General features: G+C 38.6%; 1 protein-coding gene across 2 annotated transcripts in view; it reads left to right on the top strand.

The window, feature by feature from the left end:
* The window catches only part of LOC129353128 (receptor-type tyrosine-protein phosphatase N2-like), a 155,235-nt gene that overhangs the window by 37,551 nt on the left and 90,809 nt on the right, over positions 1–26,875 (top strand). For both annotated transcript variants that reach the window (XM_055022351.1, XM_055022350.1), the window contains exon 11: positions 6,126–6,205. In XM_055022351.1, coding sequence (XP_054878326.1) covers positions 6,126–6,205 — 80 coding nt within the window. The remainder of the gene's footprint in view (positions 1–6,125; positions 6,206–26,875) is intronic.

The raw sequence follows: 26,875 nt of genomic DNA, 5'->3' as shown, positions 1-26,875 counted from the left end.
AAGGAACTCAGTTCAGGAGGAAAGTTGGGGAGAAGTTTAAAGTTGTGCTGCGTCATTATTTTGTTTTTCTGGACAATAAATTGCCCCAGTAAATATCGTGATAAACAATAATTTTGCTGTTTTGAGATCATTTTCAACTGATATTGATAATGGCATATCAATGTACATTTTTACCCTCAAAGATCAAAAAACCTCCATTTTGTAAAAAGCAGTTAACAATGGATATATCCAAAATAAAACACTGCTATAAACAATAAATGAAAAAAAAACACACACACATCAGAAGCAGTCAGTTAAAATAAATGATGTCTCTGAACAAAATTGCCCTTCAAAATATATTAGTCATCATATCAGAAATCACAATGTGATTGATTAGTTATAAAGCATCTAAACCTTTAAGCTTCTAGAGATTTGTTGAAACCCTTCAACCTTTCAGTCGGTCGTGGTCCGGTTTTAGTTCCGGTTCTGCTGGAGGTGTCTTCCTGTTAAAGTAATTTAAAAGAAGTTTCTGACAGTTTATAAAATGTTCAGTACAAAGAAAACACGAGGAAAAACTTCCTCTAGTCAGATGATACCAGTCAAAACCGTCAGACTGCCCCAAACCCAACATTCAAGTAAGAATCTGGCAGTACGAGAACATTTTGCAAGAAAGAGTTGAAAAATGTTTGCTGACAAGAGAAATATTCCAAAAATATTGGTGCTTTAACTTTGTGTTGGTCTATCAAACAATGCAATAAAATACATTGAAGTCTGTTGGTGACAGATAATGTAAATTTAAATACATCTGCTGGGCATATTCAACTGATATTGATAATGGCATATCAACATATTAAACATATGCCAGAACAAAATGTCTAATATTCAGTTAAAACCTGCTCTTATGGTGGACAAATTACTTCTTTAATATTTATTTTTCAAGATTGAAGCAGCTTGAGTGAGAGTCGTTGCAGAACATGGCTCTTTTCTTTCCCTTTCCACTTCATTTTCCAACCTGCTTCCATTTACCAGGCAGCAACCCTGCAGGCAGCCCAACCCTCAACCTCGCTCAGGATCAGCAGATTAGCATAGAACAGCAACAAAAGTGTCTGTGAACAAAGTAGTTTGGTGACCTGCGCCCCCCTAGCTGCTGACAAAGGCGGCTAAACTTCCACTTTTCCAACAATTCCCTCTTGGGACTGCAGCCGGAGAGCGGCGGCGGTTCATCGAGCCTGCAGCAAAAAAAAAAAAAAAAAAAAAACAAAACATCCAAACTGGAAAGACATGAATCATGAAAGTGAGCCCACACACTGCGCCAGGACACAAAACAAACCTGGAGTGACTCACACCCTCACATTTCATTTGGAACAATTCAATACTGATTAGATAACACTGACGGTGAGCGCTTTCCAGCGAAGCGGCCCTGGAAATGTTTTTAGCTGCAGCCGTGGCCCGGTAGTGGTGGAGGGCATGGCGACGGGCGGAGGGGGGAGAGCGCCGCTGTGGGCGGATTCTCTCAGCCTTTGATTGTAGCTGGCTGTCGAATAATACAGCTGTTGCATAACATTACTGAGTGTAGACCAAAGGTTTTATTTTTTACATTTTTTTTTACTTAGTACTTTTCCAAACACAAGTGCCGAGGTGATGTAATGTCTGTCTGAGTTGAGGGGTCATATCAGAGAGCCGCCACCAGGAGGAGAGAGCGGGCCTCGACTGGATGGATGTGAAAACGATGAAGGCTGAAGAGGATGAGGCTGGTAACTACAGAATATCTTCATCAGTCACATCGTTTGTTTGAAATAACCATGTCTGCTCAGGCTGGGAAACAAAACCATTAACATTCAGTTCAGGCTCAAAAAAGCTTCGGAAACGGATGGATGAACAGAAACAGTTTCCTAAAATCTTAAGGTGACACTCATAAGTGATGTCAGATGAAAATCTTTGGATTTTTTTTACATTTTGAAAATTTTAAACTGTTACTTTTAACATGCTCCAACCCTATAAAGCCATTGTTATGGGAGAGGATTAGAGCCTCCGAAAAAAATATAACAACTCAGACATTTTTCTCAGAACTTTAACTTTTTTCCTCTCAAAATCATTTAAGTTGTTTATGCACCATTTGACAAATCTAGTCTTGAAACTTTAATGTACCAAACAAATTTGGGACATAACTCCAATGTGGATAAAGTCCAGGTCTAAAAATACTTTGACAAGAAAAAAAACAGTCATCTAAGAAGGTTTGACCATTTATTTGGATTTTGACATAGATTGATGTAGAATTCTGATGAAAAAGTCTTTTCAACGTTTTCCAATACTCATAAGGTACATTTCTCATTCTTCATTTAGTTAATTGCATGTGTGAAATGACATCAAGCTGAGCTTCAACAGCACTGATCTGGAGAGAAATGTGCAAACTGCCTGTTGCGTTCAACCAGCCACGAACAGCAGCAGCAGGTCGTTCTTAAACAATTCTTCTATTGTCAGAGCCTCCAACAATTCATAGATACCAGGCGGTAGATTCCTTCTTGTGACAATGAGGAGACCAAATGACTAACAGATCCTCAACACTGTCAGAGTTTTTAACCGAAGGCATTCCTATTCAGTCATATATGTTTTGTGCTCGTAAGTGAAACTAGTTGAGTTGCAGTTGGTGACCTTGTACAATAAAATGGCTAAAAATTTCTGCTTTGTCCATGTGTATCTGGGAATGTGTGTGTAAAAATGTGCTAATAAGTCAGAATATTAAGGTGTGCCCATGAATAATCAAAAATTTGGATTTCTGACTCTAAATCAAGATTTATGAAGTTGAAAGAAAACACATGAAATAGATGCAGTTTTATTAGAAGCAACATTAATTACAAATATTAATCTTATCTAGTGTTTTGCTTTAACATTTTATTTTGCAGTTGATAGCTTAAGATCTGTTTTTCCAGCTGCGGCTTTCAAACCATTTTACCTTAAACAAATGGTTTAAGGTAATAAACCATTGTTTTAAATAACCATGTCTGCTCAGGCTGGGAAACAAAAGCATTAACATTCAGTTCAGGCTCAGAAAAGCTTCGGAAACGGTTGGATGAACAGAAACATGTTCACTATGTTTAAACTGTGTTTTATTACATAGTTTAAACTTACATGGCACTGTCTGTGATTATGACATTTGAACACTTCAAATCATTGATGCATGGAAGCTTAATTTCTGCAAACTGTATGGTAAAATTCCTGCCGCTGTAGGTAAACAGAATTTAAGGGATTTTGGCAAAACTGTCTTTACTCAAAACGTCTGAAGCAACTGGAAACTTTTTGAAATGATGAAAGAATAATCAGTTTTCTGAGCTTTATTAGAAATACTTGTTAGTTCTGGGTGCAGAAAGACGAGTCTCTGTGTTATTAATATCCGAGTAATAAAAATACAAACCTGATTCTCATTAGTCAAAGATGTGAATGAAACGGAGAACTGTGGCAGCCTTCTTTCAGCCAGCTGATAGCAACTAGTGGGGGAAGGGCTACACTGCATTACTCTAAACTCCACTATGGCAGTTTATTTTCCATTGGCTGCCATGATAGTAGTTAATTGTGTTGGCAAGGGTTGAAAAAACTGTATAATACACTATAATAACATAATACAGTTTATTTTTCTTTATTTATCCATATTAATTAATATAATGCAATGTAAATGTGTCAGTTTTTTAAAGTAAAGTCGTCCCATTGCCAGTTATTAAAGCCAGTTGAGTTAAACGTGACCTTTATTGTTTTATTTAACTTATTTCACTGTAATATTTCTAGTTCTTTGTTTCTGTTTTACTCCCAATTAAAAATATAATAAATGTAATTAAGCAACTTTTGTTTGTTCCACTGTGCTGAATCTGTTTACAGTGGGGAAATATTTATTTTTATCAACATTTCATGATTTCATAATTTCATTCTGGTGTCAACCAGTCAAAATCATAACTACTTGTTTTTGTAAATAAAATAAATATAGATATTTTAAATTGTTTATGCACCCTTTGGCAAATCTAGTCTTGAAACTTTAATGTACCAAACAAATTTGGTACATGTTTTAAACACATCAAGATGCGAATTTGTCTCCAATAATTTGAAATAGTTCTGATCTGAGTAGAACAAACTAGTGTTAAAATGTTTTCTATTTTCCAAGCAGTCGTGTATTTCTTCCTAAATGATTAATATGAGCGATATAAGTGAAGAAGGGATCTTTAGTGAGATCTGTTTTCTCCGAGAGGTTATTTATAAGCTTTAGTCGATGTTGTACCTTCGTGCTGCAGCTGCCCTTGGTAGCAAGGGCCGACATATGGACATGTGATAATCTCAACGTGAGTGATTTTTTTTTTCTTTTCCCTCTTCATCGCACTCCGGGTCTCTGCCTGGCCTGGCTGATGAATCACTTCATGGATGTGGCAAATAAATCAGCCTCAGAAGACGGAAAAATGGTCAAAGAAAATGAACTGTTGTGTTCCAGGAGACCGAGCGGCTGAAATCAGGCTTTCTGTCATGTTTGTTTCTTCTGCAGCAACGTTTATATGTAGAGTAAGGTGTGGAAACAGATAAAACCAAGGAAAGTATCATGAGCAGCAAATATTTTTGCATTTTTATATTTCTTTTAGCACTTAGCCTTAAGTTTTCCGTTGCGGTGTCTTAATTATATTCAAATTAGTTAACCTTAAAGATTAGAATACTATAAGATTATTGCTGCAGTGAAAACAACTAATGAGTATAGCCAGGTCCTTCTATGATATGCTGACCTCAGGGCCAAAGAAAACAATAAAAAACACATTAAATGAGGGCAGGGATTGAATTGTTATCCAACATCCCAAAGATGTGCAAAGCAAACACTAAAGGTTTTAGTCAACAGTTAGCTCAGAAAGTTAGAAAGAAAAAAATTAGCATTTTCTGTTTGGCTTCTACAGTTTATGGTGGAAAATGACACCAGTCATTTGACCCAAAAGGTTGGAAATGGTTCAGAATGTTCTTGTCTGATAAACTCAAGGTAGAATAATTTCTTCCAAAAAAATGACGAGTGATTTTGTGATTGGAGTAGAACTATAATATAATATATAAAGAAAAAAATGTCTAAAAATCTAACATTTAAAATGACACTGAATAATTTGGCCCATTTATTGTCTTTTCTGAGTTGGTTGAAGAGATGTGACTGTTTGCTACAACATCCAACTTTATTTGGATTAAAAATAACTTGGAAAAAGAAAATCACTGCGCTGGGAATTAAAACCTTTCCTCATAGGTTTGGATTGTGGTGAAGAGAAAAACGAGCTTTTATTTTGTGCATACCTCTTAATTATTTTGCTGATCCTTTTACTTTAATTGTTTGAACTGAAGAGGCCTGAAAAATGCACTCAACCCCTGCACTGAAAACGGTTCACATCCATCAGCGGCGAAACCATTTAGAGCTTTTTCTTCTCCAGCAGTGGTTGGACGGCACCGGCTCCACAATGATGTCACCGTATTTTCTAACTCTGTTGCTACAGTAGAAGATGCTTCCCGTTGTGGCGCAGAATCCATCCTGGAGGGGAAACTCTCTAATGCTCCTTCCTGTTGAACTTTTAATCTGAATTACAGCAGAAAAACAAAAGGTTAATCACATCGGGAGACCCCGCTTCGGCTCTGGCCACCCAGTTTCCCTCTCTGCTTCGATTCAAGGTGGATTATTGATGATAGATGCTAGAGGGAAGATGGGGGTGCAAACACTGCTGTTCCTTATCCTCTCTGGTGCTTTTTGACATCAATGCATTTACATCTATCTCTATAATGCACATCGAGTACCATTTTGCTCTAAATGTTTGAAAAAAGCAGCTGCCTGCGATGCGTTCCCACTGACCAAAACCTCTGCATCCTCACCCGCCTTCTCTTTATTTTCTGGTGTTTTAAATGCTGGCAGACGAATTTCACTGAGATTCAGGAGGTTATCTCTCGGCGGTGATGGGATTGCAGTAGCCTAAAGGATTGCCACAGGTTAATACTCCTCCCTCCCCCCCTTTTTTTAAAGAGCTATGTTTAGCTGAGCCTTAATGAGCCCAGCTCCTTTTCCCTTTGAAAAACAATACAAAGCCACAGAGGGAAATGGATTCAAAGTGTGTCTTTTGTAAAGCTTTTCAGATGTGTGTTTTTGTGTCTCGCAGGGTGGTGGGACCGGCCGTGACCTTCAAAGTGAGCCGCAACTCCCAGAACGTCAGCACTGCAGATGTGGCCAACGTGGCTGGTAGGTCCTCCGCGTCTCGGCTGATGCCTGCTTTATATTGACAAAGAAGAAGAAGAAGACTGCCCATTGTCACTGGCTCGCTGCTGCACCTGGGGCCCCGGGGTCTTTCTCAAAACCAGTGGCTTCCCTTTCAGTGTTTGCTGGTTTTTCCTTAAGCCTGTGTCCCGTCATTTTCAGACAGGAAAACGGTTTACTTTAGTTTGGTGTGGCCTAATATGGTAAATTATTTAGGATTTGATTCATTAGTTATCGAAACACATCCACACTGCAAAAACACACAATCCTACCAAATATTTTTGGACTTGTTTCTGGTGCAAATATCTCAGTTCAAAATAACTTACAATTTCTTTTTTTACAAAAAACAAGTGCTTGTTTTAAGTCAATAATTCCCTAATATTGTTGAAAAAGTGCCAGTTCCACTGGCAGATTTCACTTGTAACAAGATTTTTTAATTACACTAATAATTAATAACTAGTTAGACTAACTAATAAGCTGCTTGTGTAACTAGTACACTTTTATTAACATTTAGAAACTATTGACTTTCAACAAGCTCCTATATATTGTTTATAAGTTACTTATAAGTTAATTTTGTCTTAATTCAAGTGTGCAAAGATATTTGAACTAGAAACTTTTAACGATTTTGTATTTTGGCACAGGTTCTCTGTCTTGTTCTTTGGTTTGAAACCCCAACCGCGACATCTCTTAATATCACTGTGACTATTTAGCTCAGTCTTTTTCTCAAACATTAACATTTTCTTCAGAAGGAAATGCATTTCTGTCATGCTCGAAGGTTTCTGTTTGGGAGCAGGAGTTTCTCTCTTGCCCGGCAGCTTAATGCCTTCCCTGAGTTTGTTGGTTTCAGAGTCGCTCCTAACTTTTTTCTTCCAAACAACACTTACAATTTGTGTCTACTGGTGGAAACCTGGAATTTATGGACAACTTTTGCCAATTCTGCCTTGAGGGATCAGTTGAATCAAACATCCTGACAGAATTTAGCCAGAAGCTGGCTGCAAAACTTTGGACATGTGGTTGAGGTTCAGCTTGCTAAGTGACATTTATCAAATGATAGTGAAGGTTTATGTAAAGTGTTGAGCCTGTTGGCATTATTCTAGAGAAAATACACTAAATTCACAAATCTTTTAAAAAAGAACCACAACAAAACGGTTATAATTGCACCCTACAAGGCAGGGTTCAAATAAAGCCTCTGTCTTACAATAATGCAAAATAAGCATATGTAAATTTGCAAAACTCTGTTTATTCTTGAACTTTCAGTAATTTAATTCATCACATTAAAAGACAGATGCACACTAAATAAAGTGCTTGCAATCTGCTACATTTTCCCAGCTCAGATTCAAAGCCTGAAGGTGTAGATCACAGACTGATTGCAGGAATAATACCTGAATCAGCTGCTCTCTTCTTTCCAGCATGGTGCACTTACAATCAGGTCATGTTTGATGTGTGATGCTTACCTGGAGGAAAGTTTCTGAGAGTTTAGCAATCAGAATGTATTCACTTTAAACTTTTCTTATACTTTTGATTCTCAAAAACCCACAAGTGTGAAAAAGGAAAAAAAAATCCATATATGTTAGTGAAAGTATATAAACATATATACAGTAAACATTATGAAAATTCTAATATTTCAGCAGTTTCTGAAACACTCAGCATCACTTAAATCTCTTCTTGAGATGTTTTTAGCATGTCCAGATGCAGCTGAAACTGCATGTCAGCTGCATTGTGGCAACTGAAAAGTATTCAGCTGCCACAATGTGGTTTGGTTAAACCACACTCAAGGGAATTGGTGTACCTAATAAAATGGCCAGCATGTGTAACTTTCATAAATCTACATTTAGCATTTTTTTCCGTTAAAACGTGAATGTTTTGCTTTTCAGCTAAACCAGTACAGCACATTCTTTATTGTTGTGAAATTAAGACTTTAAGCTTCTTCCATTCACTGCTATTATGTTTTACACCAGCAATACGTTACTTACTGGCGTATATAAACTAGTAATAGAAGAGAGGACTTTCATAAGATTTAGTCTGCTGAGAAAATTCTAAATTACTGTTTGATATATAAAAAATAGACTCTTGTCATGTTGAGGTGGATTGTTGTATTTCATCAAATAAACATCACAGTTGGATTTCCGAAACTATTCTCAAAGCTCAGAGAGATAAAGATTCAATTGTGTGTGCGTGTGTGTGTGTGTGCGTGTGTGTGCATCGTCCATTTGATTGACGCAGTGTCAGCATTACAGGCCTGTGAATTTCAGCTGAAAATCTTTCACACCTGGTAGTCTGATAGACTCGTCCAATTGGGGACGTTTGTTACAGTTTCAGCTGCTGTGATTCTCTTTCACTCTAGACTGTGTCAAACTAACTGAAAACCTGTTCAGCCCCTCGCCTGTGGGGGCGCTGTTCCAAGAACTATGGAAGGAAATGACCAAAAAACGACACATTCACCTCTGAAGACACTTTGCGCAATTTTCTTCATCACAAAATGAAAACAAAAATGGATTAATGTCAGATTTTAGCTGTTGTAAGATTTGTCTTCGGTAAAACACAAGACATTTCTTACCCTTGTGTGTTTGTTTTGGTTGTACTTACCCAGAATTCCTGGTGCTGTAGTCCACTTCCTGCTTTTGGAGCGGTCTCCTGTTCGCTTGGTGTTCACATATGCATAGTTCACTTTAATCAAACTGAGATTAAAGGTTTTATTCTGACCAGAGTTCATCTTTTTGGTCCACACCAGAGTTTGATTACACAATCACACCTCAACAAGTGAACCGGATTTTCTGGAGTTGGATTAAAGGTGACTAAGTAGGACTGGTGTGAATGCAGCTTTCGACATCATGAAGAAACGAAATGGAAGTTCATAATTATTCAAAGATAAAACCCAGAACAACATGCTTCCAAGTTTCCTCTTTGCCACATTTTAAAAACTCCTCAGTAATCCTCTGTGAAGCCAGCTTCTTTCTGGCAGTTCTGCAACACATAGAGTGGCTGTAGGATCTTCCACACTGGAATCCAGCTGTGGAGACGTTCGTAAAGGTGTGTGGGAGTGTGTGAGGGTACACACAGAGCTGCTCTGTAATGAGAGGGGGCGTTAATGAAGAGGGGAGTACAGAAAGGAGGAACGTTTGCCATTAGCCAAGCTGTCAGTCGAGAGAGAGAGACAGAGACTTTGCTGATATTCCTTCAGTGTAACACAAACACCCCATCATTTCACCTGAACAAGGAAAATTGGGTCAGTCAAAGTAACGACATCAGTAGCTCTCTGTCTGTTTTTCTTGTTCTTTTTATCCCTGCTTGATAATTGCAGTTCCACCTCTTCTCACCCTCTAAATTACTCTTTCAGCCCCCCCCATCCGCATAGATCCTCCTCAAATAATTTTTTATTTTGGGTGGTGATTATGCAACGGCTGCAACCGCTTCGCTCCGCTTTTAAGTGCCATTGTTGGCGTTCTCGTCTGGCGCTGCAGGGTCACGGATGAGCCTCGATTGCCATTAATGCAAACATTTGACAGAACGTGCTCCAGATGAAATGCAGCTTCCTCTCGGCTAAAGTACGATGGTGTGGGTGGTTCCGTCTTTAAAGTGTCGTTTGTCATATTCAACCAGAATATCAATCCATTCCAATGGGTGCATTACCCATCCATCCCCCCATCTCTGGGTTTTATAGAGGTTTTCTAAAACATTAAGCTTAACATGGCCATTGTAATGATGTCGTTTTATCATCATTTATGGACGCTCAGCAGCGCGCAGGGAGGACTGGATGGCCCCGTGTTCTGACACAAACTGGTGTGTTTAAGCATTTGGCAGCTGTGCTGCAAATGATCTAGTTTTTATTTAATGTAATCTCAGCCAATATATCAGCACGACATGTTTGAGGGCCAGAGGAGAGCTGAGCAGCAAGATGGAAAGAGATGTTAGTTTTCCTTTCTGCTTGGAAGCCTTCAGAGATATTTGATTGTGATAAAAGGAAAAGAGCTGACTTGTCTGAAGGTTTGATGTAGTGGAACTGTGAGGTCCAAACTTTTCGCCTGTCGGCCAAAATCAGCTGACTGAAAGTCCTCAGGGTGGAACTTCTTTTTCCAATTAAAACGCTGCATGATTTTGTAATTTTTTTTTCTTTTTACCTGCTCAGCAGTTCTTTGAATATGTAATACTTTGCAAAGCAAAGAAGAAAAGAACAAATAGGTACAAAAAGCAGGATCAACGCCATTTACTGGAGGGCCAAATTTGTGTCATTTCTGCACCGCAGTGGCCCCCGAGCCGCACTTTCAACAACACTGGTGTAGAATAAAACTTTCTGTCGTTACCTCATACATTTAAAATCTGGGATTTTCAATTTGATTCATGATTTATTGTTTAGAAAATAATCTAGATTATATTTCTGCTGAGCTCATATTAAAGTTTCACATGGAAAAATGTTTCTGGTTTTTCCTCTGAATTTTGTTTTAAATATGTTTGTGGCTTTTGTCCAAAGTGCCAATTTTTTATTCCAATTAAAACAACACATGAAAGGAAAATAACTTAATTGCAAAGTTTATGTGTAGAAAACTTTAAAAATAAATTCAAATTTTTTTTCAAAGCCTTGCATGGATTTTATTCCACAATATTGCCATTTCTAATGACGTTGGAAAATTGGTTTTAATTATTTTCTAAATGTAATGTGTTTATCTACCTAATTGTCTTGTTTTTCTTAAATTTAAAAACCTGACATGGTAAAATCAGCTGAATTTACACAGTTGGGTTGAACAAACTGTAAATATTTTAAGCTGATTTCTATTCAAAGCTTTCCTCTCCTTTTTTTAAACAGCTATGTTTGTGATAAGTTTAATAAATTAAGTTGGTAAGACATATTCACTTTCCAAGATCTATTTTTCTTTCATATAATGCCATATTTCTTTTAAAGTTACAAGTTCTTCTAAAATATGAGAGTTTCTAAGGTTGAGTTCATTTGGTTTCTGTAGTTTAAAATGGAAGAATTTTCCCATTAAATTGTTCAAAACCCTGTCATTAGGAAAAGCTCAGAAGAACCAAAAACATTAATTCAGCAAATCTTTATAAATATCTACTTAGGCTAAAGCATTTCTCAAACAAGCAAAAAAACAAACAAAACAAAACAAGTGAATGTAGCCATCTCCAGATATACAGATTGCTGAAACATATTTCATGTAGTGATATTAATGTGCATCGATAAATTTGTTCCTTTTATTTATAAATATTTAATTTTCTTTCACATTACGTTTGCTATGTCTGACATTTTTGCTGCTTTTCTCCTCCATGTCCAATCCATGGAACGTAAAACCAATAAAGGAGCGTTTTAAATTCCTAAAATGTATTGGATGTCTTTGAAAAACCTTGTGTCGTTCAGCCTGTTTAAGAACCTCATTTCTCTTAACTCATGGCATGGATTGCTCTTCCTCTCACAATGAACTGATTGTGACCTCGGGGCCCCAAGCAGCCAAAAAAAGTCCGATTAATGCTTCTCTCCTGACCAGACCCAGAGTTGCATTTTAAGCATCCAGGATGCGGCTTCTGTCACGCGCCTCCACCTATTGTGGTGGTTGGTGGTGGGGGTGTGAGGTTGGAGTGGAGAGGTTTGCTCCGGGGCCACCGGGGGGCCATTGTCAAATGTGGGGGTGGATGTCAAGATGGTGGGCAGCGAGGTGGTGACCCTCATTGTCCGGCGAAGGGTGGGTGGAGGACCCAGAGGCTGCTTCCAGCCGTGCGTCTCGGCCGTGAGAACGGGACCCTGTGAATAGGCCGGGGGTCAGGGTCAGGACGGTGGGCAGCTCAATTAGCACTTAAAGCAGGAGGAGAGCAGCTGACATGGCCTTATCCCGGCTCCGTCTGCTGGCCTGACTTCTGCCGTTTTTATGCCACCAGCAGTTGTTTTTGAAAACATGCTAATGACGGCTCTCTGTGTGAGGAGAGCTATTCATAAATGCCCCAAAGCTGTCCTCTCGAGGGATCATTGACCGTTAGAAGAGTTTCTGCTTTTACTCGAATTAAAAATCGTTCCTCCAATCATTTTCATCCCGGCTTTAAGCAATCGACCTTGGATTTACAGGTTCTGCTTTTACTTGACGCGTTCAACTGTTTGCTTTAAAATATTGGACAAAACGTCGGAACCACATCGTGATTTAGAAGTTTTCATATTTCTTCAGGAATTTTGGTCGATCACATTAGCAAAAGCTTCATGGGATTTTGATAGTTCAGACCTTTTTTTTTTTGTCCTTTAGCTTTTTCAAAGTTAATATTCCTGAATATGTTTTATGTATTTGCCCTCAAGTCATGGTCATATTTCACTGCATTCACAAAATCACTTACATTTTTTTTTAGATGACTGCTTTATACATCTCCAATATAGCTAAACATTTTAGGCTGATTTCATAAATGCAAGAATTGTGCATCTTTAACTTGACCTTTCAACTTTGAACCCATTTTCTTGATTTTTTTCTGGAATCTTATTTTGTTGAATAACAAAGTTACTCATCAGGTTGTTTTGTGCGATGAATGAGGCGATATGTTACCGCATAAGTTAAAAGGTGTGTCTTTGAACGATAATGGTGTCCTAAATGTTTTCAGATGTCTGGAACTGAGTGACCCTGAACATAAACTGTGGCGTTGGATGATCAAAAAGCCTCATTGTGGCTTTTGACTTTGTTGACCCTTCTGAGCCATCGTAGTTTTCAGATCAATTAGCTGCTAGATGCATTACAGTGTGTAAGTCTTTCATTTTCTTCCTCCAAATAAAAGTACGTCCTGTTTTATTCATTCCGGGTCTTTATGTGCTGTCAATGAATAACTTAGTTTTTTTTGGAGATGGTCGTAAGCCAAGTTGGCCTACTGGATAAATGATTCTTATCTTCTTACACTTGAAGACTTTCGGGATGGATCTGATGTAAGATTGTTATTTTGAGTCATTTGAAACTCGACTGTGACTCGTAAAAAGTGATTTGTGAGAGTCTCTGGTGCCGGTTCCAGTCACAGATCTCTCCGCCACTTCAGCGGGCTCATGAGGTCGATCTCTGAGGTGAAGAGTGGTCCGGGTTCTATCAGCTGCATCCCGGCTTTTCCTCCCTCCTCTTCACAGCTTCTTCTCCTTTTTCTTCAGTCTGACTGGATTAGCATAGATCTCGTATGCCGACAGAACTGACCTTCACTGCAGCTAAACACTTGTCAAAATGCCAAATGTGATTACTGAGCTCTTTAGGTCAAAGTAATGCGTTTCATCCACCTCCCTTTTCCTCGTTATTGATGTGGCGGCCCTCAGCCCACGGGGGGCCATCTCCCCTCTCGCACCAGTGCCTCACCAGTTTGTGTGTCATAACAAAGTGAGGAAATGTAGCCGTAATTATGGCTAAGTAATGCGTTAAAATTGCGTGTTGCTGCTTTGCTGGAAGTCTTTCTGTGACTTTGTCAGCCCACAGCTCCCGGATCCTGTCATTACAGACAATTTCAACTTATCTCAGAGTTGGAGAGAGCGGCAGCAGCACTGCCTTTCAAAGGTCCTCATCATAGCCATTATCATTCTCCTGCAAAGTGCATGCTGGGAAAGTGTAGCCTCTGTTTAAAGGTTGTCTCTTAAGGGAGACTTTCTACGTTTCTTAAAGGGAAAGTATTATGTAAAATCAATGACTTTTCTTTATGTCATGTTATAATGTTATTCTTTCATCAAAAAGATACCTGGAGTGTTGCATTGATTTTTCATCCCAGGGCAACCATTTAGCTCCACTCAGCTCCTTCAGACTAGCCAGCAGCAATTGGCAAACACCTGGTGGAACAGCACATCTGCTGAGCTCGTTATATGAACTACTTTTCAGTGCAAACCTGGTAAAACTGTTGTTCTGTCTACTTTGTAAAGAGGTTCTTTTCCTTTGGATGGGCTGTACTGAAACTAATTTTGTTGTGTTTCTATGCGATGCCAGTAAACGCTGACTCTGATTCTGCTAAAGGGTTAATAGAGGAGCCATATTTGATAACTTCCTGAAGGTGGAGTTTCAGAAAAGATGGAGACTCAAGACATTAAATTAGGAAGTAGAATTTATTTTAAGTTTTATTTGATTATTAAAGCATTTTTGTAACAACTGAAGTTAACATAGTGGTTCTGCTATAAAATGGGAACTACTTTGCTGGAAAACACATAATGTTGGCCCTTTAAATATGCATTTACTGTCTACAATTGGAAACACATGACTTGCTGGTTGTTTTGAATCTAAGTAATATCATTCCATCTGAAAAGTTTCAGGGAAAGAGTTTAATGTTGGGTTCGACAGCCTGCCTACATGTGCTGTCATTATTAACAGCAGCGAATGATTTTGTGTCATCGTTGTCATTGTCTGGAACTCCTTTAATTGTTCCCATTGATTGCCTGCGTGATTGCATTGGAAACAGCTCTGGCATTGGGATCCGTCCAGCGATCTCCCTGTGCCCTACAGGAGCTGGCGAATCCATTTCAGTTAACTTCATTTCAGCTCACCTGCTAATCAGTTTTCATTGCTTGCCGAAGGCTTATTGATTCGAGCGGCTCCTCTCACCTGTTGCCAAAGAAAAGAATCAGAATGGTGAGTGAGGGAGAAATGGGGGGAGGGGTCCCGTTGTTTGCAGTGATGCGGCTCTCTGACATCCACGCTGTGCTTTCTATCTTCTCCGTCGTCGTCTGAATTGCAAGATGCCTCATCTGAGCTGTCCAGAGCTTTGCTGATCCAGAGTCACCTGTGGTTATTTTGGTCTGACTTCAGAGAAATTGGAAAAGCTTTCCACCATCCTCAGGAGCTTTGCAAGCATCTGCGAGTCCTGCCGTCAAGTGAGAGGGAGGGATTGGACGGAGAAGGAGTGGGGAGGGACACAGGTGTTGTGCCGAGCTGGAGTTTGCACAGCGGTGCAGCGTGATCCCCCCAGCCAACCCCACAACCGCCCTGCCAGCCACTCAACCATCCAGCCGGCCCCCTTTCCCCCGTCGTTGGCACGGGCCCGCTGGCACCAACAGCCCCCTTTCCCACTCTCACAGCTGGCAGGATCTCTGTGAGTTGGCCCGAACTCCTGACGTTCACAGCGGGGTTGGCAGACCTCGCCCAGATGGCCACCTTGTAGCAAAAGCTGGCTTTGCGCTTGCATCGCTTTTACATCATTCCCTCAGCTACCGAGTCGGGAAGGAAGGAGACGGGCTTCGGCTGCCAGCTCTGATGCGTTTTTGTACGTGAGATGTGGGAGTGCTAAGCTCTGTTGCAGCTCTCACACTTTCTAATGATGATTTGTGCTGTTTGTGTAACTGTCTTTGTACAACAGCAGGGGACAGTTCTCAGAGCGGAAATGGGTGAGATTTCTTACCTCAAAGGTCCGTGCTTATGCGGAGATTAAAGCTGCTCGGGAGGCTTTTCTGTAAAATTAGTTAAGCTTATTGTTCAAACGAGTAGCCACATATAGAATAACAGAAGGCCGGTTTTTCTATTTCATTATATTTTGGTATAGATTTTTAGTAAAGACTCTGAAAATCAAGCTTCCATTCACATAAGGCCAATGATCACTAACACTGCAAAAAGGTACTTTTGTCTAGTTTATAGTACAAATATCTTGCTACACTTAAAATAAGACAAAACTAACAGTTACCAGATAGTTTTCTCTTACTAAGTGTACTAAGCTCTGCTGCAGCTTAATACATTTATTTGATATTTGATAGATATTTGCACCTGAAAATTGACCAAATGTACTTAGTTGGTGCAATACTTTTTAGGTTCGCTGTTTTTCGACTTGCTCAGAGTGTTTTTTTTTTATTTTTTCGACATCAGACAGCAGTAAATTTTCTCCACTTCAAATACTCCTTCAAAGGTTATGTTCTGCCCAGCTTCAGGCCATCTTTGGCTTGCAGGTAGGAAAACTATTGATTTGCAGGAAAGTTTTTGCAACAATAAAACAAATGGAGGCTGTTTGTGCAGAGGATTGGCCCAAAACCAGACACGACTCACCAGATTTCATGATCAGAGATGCTCTCTGATCATTTCAAGTAAACTTCTGTTTTATGTTCTGGTCACATTTCAATGTTTCCTGCTGAACTGTTGCATCACTAACTTCTTCCAAATACCAGCCTGACTTATAAAACGAGCCCAGTCCAACCAGTCAGCCTCACTGTGCATGCACCTGCAGAAACATCTCACAGGCATTAGAAACAAAAACTCTCTGGTGACGGAGAGGATTTCTAATGCAGAAATATTACAATATGGCCGACACGATGATTAGGAAACAGTTTTCCTCTAGCCAGTGAAACTCTCCACAAAAGAGAATAAAAAAATAGCAGCGCCACAATGCAATAATGTAATTCATGCAAAAAGAACAGCAACCAAATATTGATTGTGCATACTATGCTTTTTTATGGAGGCTTAAAGTTTGTGTTTGAAAATTTTTTGATAATCTTATGTAACATCCAAATTTTCTGAGAAAAATGGACAAGTGTCTGAAAAATGTCACTGTGTATTGAATGTATCATGAGTCGGTTTTTTTTTAACTCTGTTAATAATTTTTAAATGATTTAATTTATTTCTGCACTTGCATGTCCAAATCTGTTGCAAAATGCTTCCAAAATAATGCCAGTTGATGAGTTTGATCACGTGTCTCACAAAGCAGAATAAGTATTTTATTCCTTCATAGTGCTTTAAAAACACTTTATTTTGTAAAATCCTGCAGCTGGATACTTCATCCTTATCTGACATTTGGAAATCCGTACTTTAAACCAACAGATGCGACTAATACCGATTCTCAACTTAAATGTGATCAGGTCATGAATGACATCATCTCCTACATTCAGAATGACAGTACAGTGTCGAGGTGTCTCTCAGCTACATCTATTATTTATCACCTAATTTAAATTCTTCTGTATTTCCTATAATTTATATCTTCTCTGTGATCTCAACTGAACAGAAGAACAAGCCTTGTCCTCTCTGAAACTTGTTAGCACTGAACTTGAATAATTTAATATACATTTTTAACGTGCAGAGTGAAGTCATTGTGGAGAATTTTTCTAATATCCTCAGATTTAATCAGCATGTCGGCCTGATGACTGTTCCTAATTATCAATTTTCATCCTGCTGATTTTTCTTGGTTACCAGCTTCCTTTCTGCCACAGAGTATGACTTATAGCACCCATAATATCCCCAAAATTACAGCTGCTGAAATATTAAGACATTTTTATGGACTCGCCATGAAGACACTGAAGAGGTTTTCACATTTGTTGTCGGGAAAATGTTTATTATCAATATTAATTTGGAAAAAAATGCTTAAAAAATTAATTTTTTTGGTTTTCTGCATCAGCCGTCAATGTAATTGAAATGTTAAGATTCCAGATTGTCCTGTGGTGACATCACTGAACAAATTAAATCCAATAAACAAACCAGGGAAATAATCAACATGCATAAACAACGATACATTAAGAATATGAAACCAACTGGAAATACACTGCATGATCTGAATTTCACACATTTGATCTGTTTTACTGTTTTGTCATTCATACATATTTCACATCATCAAACAATTGTAAAAGGCTCTGTTGGACCTTTTTAAGCACAAATCCAGAGGAAAAATGAAGACATTTTTAAATATCAAAAGTTTATTTTACAACCTCATTTGAGCCAGAGACTGAAAACGTTCATGTCTGCTGTGGTAGAAATGATGGTTTAATTTGTTTCCAGCTGATAGACGTCAAATTACTGCGGATTTTCAGAGAAACGTTAATTTATTTTATGTCATACAAGTTCTGTTTAAGTGAGGTCTCAGTTTTCTGTGGCAACTTCATTTTTCCATCAACCACCAAAATTAATTGGTCACCTCTTTGGAACATGCAAAACGTGGAAGCAACACAGTGGATTTGGAATGGATCATAAGTTTGGATTGTATTTCGTTTTCGGTTTGGTTATCTCATGACATCATAATCAATAATGCATTTTTAAAAGTCCTTTTGTCTCAGTACCGTGGTCATTATGCCCTTTGACCATTTCATTCGTCAGTTATTTGGTTGATTCAACTTCATCTTTAGTGGGTATGAATATTAGATTTCATACCCACTAAGAAATTATCTCATCTCGTGACAGATGCAGCAATTTTCAGTAAGTTTCTGAATAAATGTGGCTCTACTTATTACAAAAGCTTGATTATAAAAAAAAAATATTATTTTGTGGTAATGTTTTCCATTGTACAAAAATTACTATATTGACGTTGTATAATGTTCCATTGTATTTCGTACAATGGACATTAGGGTGCACGGCATGATATGGTTATTAAACATAATAAGGACATTATGTCGGTAATTTACCCTGATTACAAATATAGATCTGCACCAAGCAGTTGTGCTGCACGGGTAACGGCCACAAATTGCCCCTGGGCCACACTTTGGACACCCCTGGTTTAAGTCCATGGTTTTGGCTGGATCCGAATTGGGAGGCTGAATTAGAAAAGTGTCACATTACACACATCTGTAGATGTGGCTAGATAAGGCGAGTGATCTTCCCATGCTTTTTGACCAAATCGGAGACTTTCATCTCTGAATCTGTTATTATAGACCCTGAACTGAAGTTGCCTGTTGCCTTCTGAGCTGCCCGAAGAGCCTGTCTGGCCCCAGCCGCTCGTTTTTAGCTGTCTTCACGATGCCTGATGAGATGTAGAGGCAGACAGCCGGATTGATTGGCCCCTCTTGAGCACACAGGCCTTGATTGCAACTGCACTCAAGTGCCGCCGCCGTCTCCTCAACTTTTTTCTTTCAGTCCTCTCTTTAGTCAGGCTCCCTCCTCTGTGCCTCCTTCTTGCTCCCTTTTTCCCATGATTTCTTTCACCTACAACGGGAGAGAGTGGTTGAGAAGAAGCTGAGGACGGAATTGAAAAAGGAGAAAGAAAGGCCAGGCTTTGTTTGTTCCTGACTGCACTGAAAAGTAGATCAGGGTGAGGATGAAGATTGCCCATTAAGGATTGGTTCTGGCTGAATTTAGAATCAGAATTAAAGCTTTGATGTGTGGAAATTAGATCAATAATTTAAGCGCTTAGTCAGTACACAGCTAATAGTTTATTAATTTAGAATTTCTCTGCAGAAAATAGAAAATATTTAGCTTGCATAAGCATCCTAACTCTGTCAACTCTCCATGTTTCCGTTCATTCCCCCATAATCCTCTGGGAATCAGCTCATTCTCTCTAAGTCTCATCAGTTATCAACTTCTAAGAAATGAGTCTCATGAGAAATCCTTCCTAAAAACACACAGCAATTTTTTGCTGAATTAAAAACACATTGGGTATGGCGCTCTGCATGACATGGTTGTTAAACTTAATGTGAACATTCAATTTCTTTTTTCTTTGTAAAGTTGACTGCAGTCACCTTCTGAGTGCACTTACTGCTGTTGAAGGAAATTAGGGCAAACAGGTCAAAGACAAGCATGACTCCTGTTAATTAACGATTGCTACACCCTGTTGCTGTGCTGGAGCCCTTTTGCCTGCAGCACTGCCTGAATTCAGAATGGCAAAGTTCGGCAAGGTGTGTGAACCTTGTTTTGATTTATATCGACATGTGATCACATAGTAGCTGCAGGTTTGTTGGATTTGCATCCGAAATATGAATTTCCCGTCCCAGAGGAGAAGTTTAGATTTATGGCCCGACCTGAAATTATTTCCTTGATGGTCGGATTGGGCTCCAGCTACTGTGTTGCGTAGAATAAGCCTACAGGACTTCCAGCACAGAGGAAACCAAGTAAGACTGCACAATGTAAAGTTGTTAATCTGCTTAAAGGCTAAATAGAGGAGTTGGCAGCTTCACTGTTGAGGAAAGAAAGAAATAAAGATGCAGAAGTTCATTAGACAACAATAAAAGTGCTCTACTCCTGTCATCCCAGAAGATTTGCACTTGACTCTAATTTGTCAACAAGCAACAAACTGGAGCTGAAAGATGTTCACCATCTTTCAATGGGAGAAGTTATGCTGCTTATGCAAATTACAGTCTAATAATGACTACAATAGTAACATCTTAACTGAAATATGTCGGGTTTACTGTGGGTCCGGGTCTCTAATTAGCCGGGTTAGCTTGGGCCAGCTGAGAACCGCTATTCAGAGGAACTGGTTCTTTCGGATCACTTTCTCAACCCATTCCCATCCAACAGAACTAATTTAACTGCAAAAAAAAAAAAAGATGAAGCTCAGACAACCATCCCTCCTCTGTCTCCACACCCTGTGCATGCAGTCAACAGAGTTGATTGGTAACTTGTAGCAGCCTTGGCCTAGTTCACCCCTCACTGGGAACTATCTAAACTGTTTTCCTAGAATGTGGACTATGCAGCTCTTTGCGTAGCTACAATCTATTCTTTCTGCTTGATGCAAAACATCCAAACTTTATGACTTTATGATGAAGTTTAGCAATTTAGTAAGGTTAAAGATCTTGTTCACTATTCTACAACAAACCTCTGCGTTTCTCCTTAATCCAAAGTTCAATAATTTTCAAGTTTTTTATTCAGTATGCTTATGCTATTTTATTATTTACGTTTATCTACTAATGCAGACGCACTACTTCTATGCAGAGAAATGAAATGATTCATAGTTAGTACCTTAAGACAATGAATTCACAATAATTCAGTAGACTGTATAATATTTACTTTGCAGCAGTATCAGAAGTGGCAGCCGTAATAGCTTATAACTCTGCAAATGTTTAAACTCTCAGATAACATTCAGTCTGTGTGAGCCAGATTTAGTATACATTACTTATCAATACGTCCCTGCAACTCTGTGACAGTGATGAATTCCAGCAAACAGTTTCTAATCGGAAACACATCTTATTTGCAGTTTTACTTAGTAAGTCGATTTTCACACATTGTTCGAAATGCATGCAAAACCCAGGTTTACATTACTGGCAGAGCGCAGGTTATTTTTCTTCATCTCTCTGTGAAAGGATTGCAACCACAAGGTAAAATTTCCATCACCATTGCCGGCTGCGTCTGTCTGCGGCGCTTCGTTTCATTCAGAGGAGAAATGAGAGACAAAGCCAGTCGAGAACTTCAAAAGCTCTGGGGTGACATTTAGTGCTCAGTATCTTCAAAGAGCAGGCCCTCTTTTGTAGTATTTCTTTTTGTGTAAAATTAATGGAGTCTTTCGTGGGGATTGTTCCTGTCTTTTTACCTCTCACTTTGGAGGTGGATTAGGACGGCAGATTAAGGAAGTCCACCTTAATTTTCAATTTGCATTCTGGTGAGCTCAAGCTGCTGAGCAGAAAAGATTTCTCCAACTGGTGGAGATGTTGGACTGGTTTATGTATTCATGTGATAAACAAAAAATGTACTAGAAAGAAGTGTGTTGTACAGCAGGGCTGAAGAATAGACTTAATTTTACACACTAGCATTCATACTGCTTTGATGCTTGGACTGTAATTGTTATAATGTGAAAAAAAATGCAGTTTTTGGAAGAATTTGGATCTTGAGGAAATGACAAAATGCTTTTCTGTTTCAACTCAGAAAAACATGCAGATTTAGCTCGTTCGTTAGCCACACCAAATCCTGTTAGCAGTGCATTTGGAAACCTGTGTTTTAAGCATTTAACCAAGGAGACAAGAACACACATGGTTGTTGTTTCAATTCAAACTTTAGCAAACGCTGGCATCACCAAGTATGTGTGGCAGCCATAGTAGTTGGCAGGATAGGGCTGCACAAAATTTAAACTTCCAAGTACAACACCATTGCAATAGGCTGCTGTTTAAAGGAGGAACGCTACTTTAAATAGTAGCGTTCCATAGATTTGGACCAATATTTATATTCAATATTAAAATTACTGTTACTGTCAATAACCAATATTTATCAATGCCATTTCCACATTCTGAAACTTATACAGACAAGACAAAAAGATTTCAATAAACATTGTTGGTTGTTAATATCTGACCATTTCCACTTATTGGACCGATATCAATATGCTAAAAAATGATTAATATTGACCAATACCCATGTTGACATCAATATATCAGGCATCTCTAATTTCCAGTTGTAAATAACTGAGATCCATTAATGTGGTTACAATTGTAAATATTTTTAACTGTAGGTTTTGTTTTTTCAATCTAAGTTGATTTTTTCAGATCAAATCAGATTGTACATAAGAGTTTATTTACTATTTCCTTATAATTTTTTTTATTTAAATGATATTTCAGTATCAGTTTTCTGTGTGACATAATTACACATTATTGTTTTCTTTCACGTGTTTTCTGAGAGAAACTCTTTAAGGACTGGTGCGCCAGTCATCATGTTGATTTTCATCTTGAGTCACGTTCCTGACTCGCGGTTTGTAGTTGTAAACTCCAGTGTAATAGACCAGTAGTGGCCAGGGTGCTAACTCCTGTGCAGTCTGGTGTTTGATGTTGGGAATGTTGCTATCGAAACACTCTTGTCTAATTTCACTTGTCAACACACAGGTGAGAAAATCACTTTGACGGTAATAAGATTGAGGAAAGTGTTGCATTAGCACCTTGAAGTGTAAATAGCTTCTCATATTGCCTATTAGACCCAGATAACCTGGTGAGGTGGAGGTTGATGGCGTTGTTTGTGTGTGTGGGAGGGGGTAATTCACCGAAAAGCATATTAGCTGTGTCAAAACAGTCAGAAAAAAGCACCAGCTCCAGAGAATATAATTAGGGCTGCCTTTTCTATTCCTTTTTCTGTCTGCATTTTAATCTGCTATTGATGAAAGACGGGTTATTTGTTTCTTCAGCTGCACTCTCCTGCAATATCCTGTCGCCCTGGCTCACAGCAAAAAGAAATATCTGCTCACGCTACCTCTCCCCTCCTGTTCGCCGCTACCTCCGGGTTTTGCATTATAAAGAGATTTCATCTCATCCACCTTCAGCCAGGATTTGCCTTTGATATTATTTATTAGCTCCCGTATTGAACAGTTCACGGAGCTAGAACCTTGAATGGGCCTCTTCACCGTCCTCTCCCCACAATCAATACCGCTCCACATTACATATACATCGGCTCCGAGAGCAATATCGCTCACTCACAACCTGCGGCCTAATTAAAAAGATAAGCAGCTTCGTTTGAAGCCAGCTTTAATAGGCCGCTGCCTTGTTTCTAGGTGTGAATATTGAACAGAATCATAACTCTGAGATTCGGCTCATTTTTTATAGATCCTTCTGACATGCTTTGAAACTCCACTTGTTGTCAGGCCAGAATCAAGTGGAGCCAAAGCTGGATCCTGGATAATGTGCTATTTTTATGTGTGCAGTGCAAAAATATCAGAATATTATTGTGATGGAAAGTAACATATAATCTAAGAAATCTTTTATTTTTGTCATTAGAGTTTAAATACTGGTTATAATTTTCTAAAAGGAAGCATGAATTTATTTATTAAAATACATTTAACTGTAAACATCTGAAAAGGTCGCACACATGAGCTTTAAAAATCAGCTTTTCATTCTTTATACAAACTGTTTTAAAACTCTAGTTGACTGTACATAAAACTAAAATATTTTCATGTGGATAGTTTTGTTTCTATGTATACTTTCTTTTCATCTACACAAGTGCATTGCAAAGTCATTGCTGTATATTTTACCCGAGTAGACAAAGTATTCTTGATTTGATTGCAAATAAGAAAGCAAATCATTGTTGTAAAGTCTGGATAAAAGACTCATTCAAAATCTTTTAGGTTTTATTGTTAACCTGCATGCTTCCCTAAGGTAAACAAAAGGATAACACTTGCAGACTTTTTTGTTAATAATTATTTATTGTCAGCTTTAGATATGCAGTGTCTGTCGAGTTGCCCTCTACTTTCAGAATGTGCAATTTGCCATAATTACATGCATATCCAAAAAAGTCAAGAGTAGGCAAAACAGTCCCAGAAAACTACTGCAGGAAACATTCCTTCAGTGAAAACCACATCTCTGATTAATCACTATGTTGTAAAGTCAGCTGGTCGATTGTTGCCACTGGCGTTTATTCGATATGGTCCTCCATTGTTAGTTTTGTTTTAAGCCCTAAACTGTGGATGTGAATCTTGAAATTTGTAAGACTTGTTTCCAATGACTGATGACCTTTCACCTGATGTAACGCCACCACATCTGTTGCTGCGTATCGACTTAGAGCTGCAGATGAGAGTAAACAGATTCCAGTTCAATGGCAATGACTTCTTTCATCAACAGACAAATAAATCTTAATGAGTTTCAAATCACTCTGGGGTATTTTAGTCAACAGAAGTACATGTTTATGTCCTTAAAAGTGTCAGATATATTTTCCCCAGGAAAGAGAATTTGTATTTTATTCCGGATATTAAAGAGTCCAGAAAGCATGCTGTAGATGAAATTACTCTCCATGTTGATTCAGTATCCAAATATTAATTAAATCTTTATTGAAACATATTGCTTGGTGAAAAGTAAAAACACTAAAGTGCCTCTGGTTTCTAAACTGTACTTCTAACACCAGTTTTTTAATTTCTGTCCTTTCTGTGAAGCATTTAGCAGCTGACTGAGCAGCTGTCCTCAGGATTGCGATGCTTACATTAAAGGTCAGATTGGGTTCAGATTGAGAGGACAGACACTGATCAGTAGCACAGAGAAAGACATCACTAAAGCACAGAGTTTGGTCTCTGTGATAGCAGTTTTTTTTTTAAAGATCTATAAAAAAATATAACAGGAAAAATGAAGTAGGTGGATGTGAGGGCGAGTGAGTCAGTCTGTCTGCTCGTTAAATTGCTCCCTCTTAAAAGCTTTAGCTGCAACTAAATGCCCCCTGTTGCATTATAGTGAAGCCGAGATAGGCATTTAGAAATGTACGATAGTTCTTATTGGGTGGAGTTTTTGCACAGAGCAGAGATAGTTTTTTTTCATTTTATTTTGCTTCCAATAACATAACTTTTCTGTGATGTTTAAAGTAGACTTGATCACTAGTTCTTTTCATTTATTTCCAGGTGAAACTTGATATTTACTGGGAAAATGGCTGCCTGGTCTTTGTTTGTTTTTTCCTCCTATTTACTTCCTTTTTGTTTTTTAAGAACTTACTTTTATCATAATACCAGGAGTTCAACATCCCATTTATTAAGAGCAACATTATTCAGGTGGATCTTAGCATCTAAATGCTCAGTTAATCTAAACTAAATATTTTAGCCTAAGTTCTCATCTACTCTCTGATTGGTGAATCTTAAACTGAGGTTCCTTATTTGTTCCATCTCTTCTTGTCCAACTTCAGTGAACCTTATAAATTTCAGCCTCAGTTTTTTCTGTTTTTAGTGCTGCTACTGTGATCCTCTGCCCAGCTGCTTCAAGGGTCATCATGTTGCATGTTCAGAGATTTTACTCTGTATTTCTTGGTTAATGCAGTTATTTGAATTACTGTTACCTTTTTCTAATTTCATACTTGTCTTCCCATTCTCCTCTGACTTTCACCATTAACATACTTTCAGTTTTTTATACTATTATCTGTGAAACTCAGAAGCCGGTGATCAAAAATCTAGTATTTGACCGTAATTTGACCAGTCCAGTCCTTCAGAGTCACTTACTTCCCTTCATCGCCAATTCAGATACTCAACTTCAGCAAGTTGTTTTCATCACCAGAAGGTTAAAATTAGGGCAACTCACAAGCAGACTGAATGGCATTCAGCCAATGTGGAAATGCTTATTTTAGTCATGACAGACTTGAAACTGGCTGGGATTTGGAGAAACTAAACACTGAAAAATGTACTTTTTTCTCACCATGTTGACGTATAACGTTAAACATATAATCAGACAATAGTTCAGAAGAGAGTCGTCCATTTAATGTGCCGTTGGTCTTTTGGCAAAGTGTTGAAAATAATTATCTGAGTAGAAAAAAGGAAAAGTCAGTGGGGGTGTACCATCAGCCAGAGCATGTGGGCATCAGCAGTGTGTTAGAGACACATAGTTGGATCCGCCACCGAAGCAACATTCCTCCAGACGCTTAGCCAGGCCGCTGCTTCCCTGACAACCAGCTGCTTGGAGGGAAGGCTGCCCCAAACGCACGCACTGACACCGCGCAGGGAAGGGTGAGCATCAAATCAAAGAGCACGCCCACACACACCCCCCGTCATGCTCAGTCACACACTCACCAGCCCCCATCCCACTTCTGTTCTGGCTGGCATGGCACCAAGTCTGTAGTGGCTCTGCCAGGATGCGTCTGCTCACCAGTTAACTGACCATCATCAGCCGCCTCCTCGCACAGAAACGGACATTTTCTGTACTTAAATCTCACATCAAGGAGTTTTGCACAAACAATAATTTACATTTTTTGGATTGCATTAATTTTTGCCTTGCTAATATATGGAAACATTTATGGCTTTGTCACTGTAGATTAATGAAGAATGGATTTGGTCATCGATGACACAAAAATGAAATATTCGATCAAATATTTAGAATGAAATCAACTTTTCTGATTACCTACATAATACGTGTGTGAAATGTTTCCAGTTCTGAAGGGTTTTCATGTTGAGCTCGGTATTTGTTGGACCCAAACCAATAATAAAGTTGTACATCGCAATAAAAATGACAGCAAATAAGATGAAGACCCAGATATTTAGTTCTCAAACCACAACTTATCTAAAGATAATTACAGCTTCATCTGATGTTTCAGTGCTTGACTGAATCTTACTTAAAGAACAGGGATTTTTTTGTTTCAATTGGAAACTTCTCATCAAGGAGATCAAAGGTCACATGTGGGGTACCCC

Source organism: Poeciliopsis prolifica, unplaced genomic scaffold (assembly GCF_027474105.1).
Source record: "Poeciliopsis prolifica strain line A6 unplaced genomic scaffold, Auburn_PproV2 SCAFFOLD084, whole genome shotgun sequence".
Classification (NCBI taxonomy): domain Eukaryota; kingdom Metazoa; phylum Chordata; class Actinopteri; order Cyprinodontiformes; family Poeciliidae; genus Poeciliopsis; species Poeciliopsis prolifica.
Note: the sequence above shows the minus strand (reverse complement) of the source record. Positions and strands in the feature narration are given on the sequence as shown.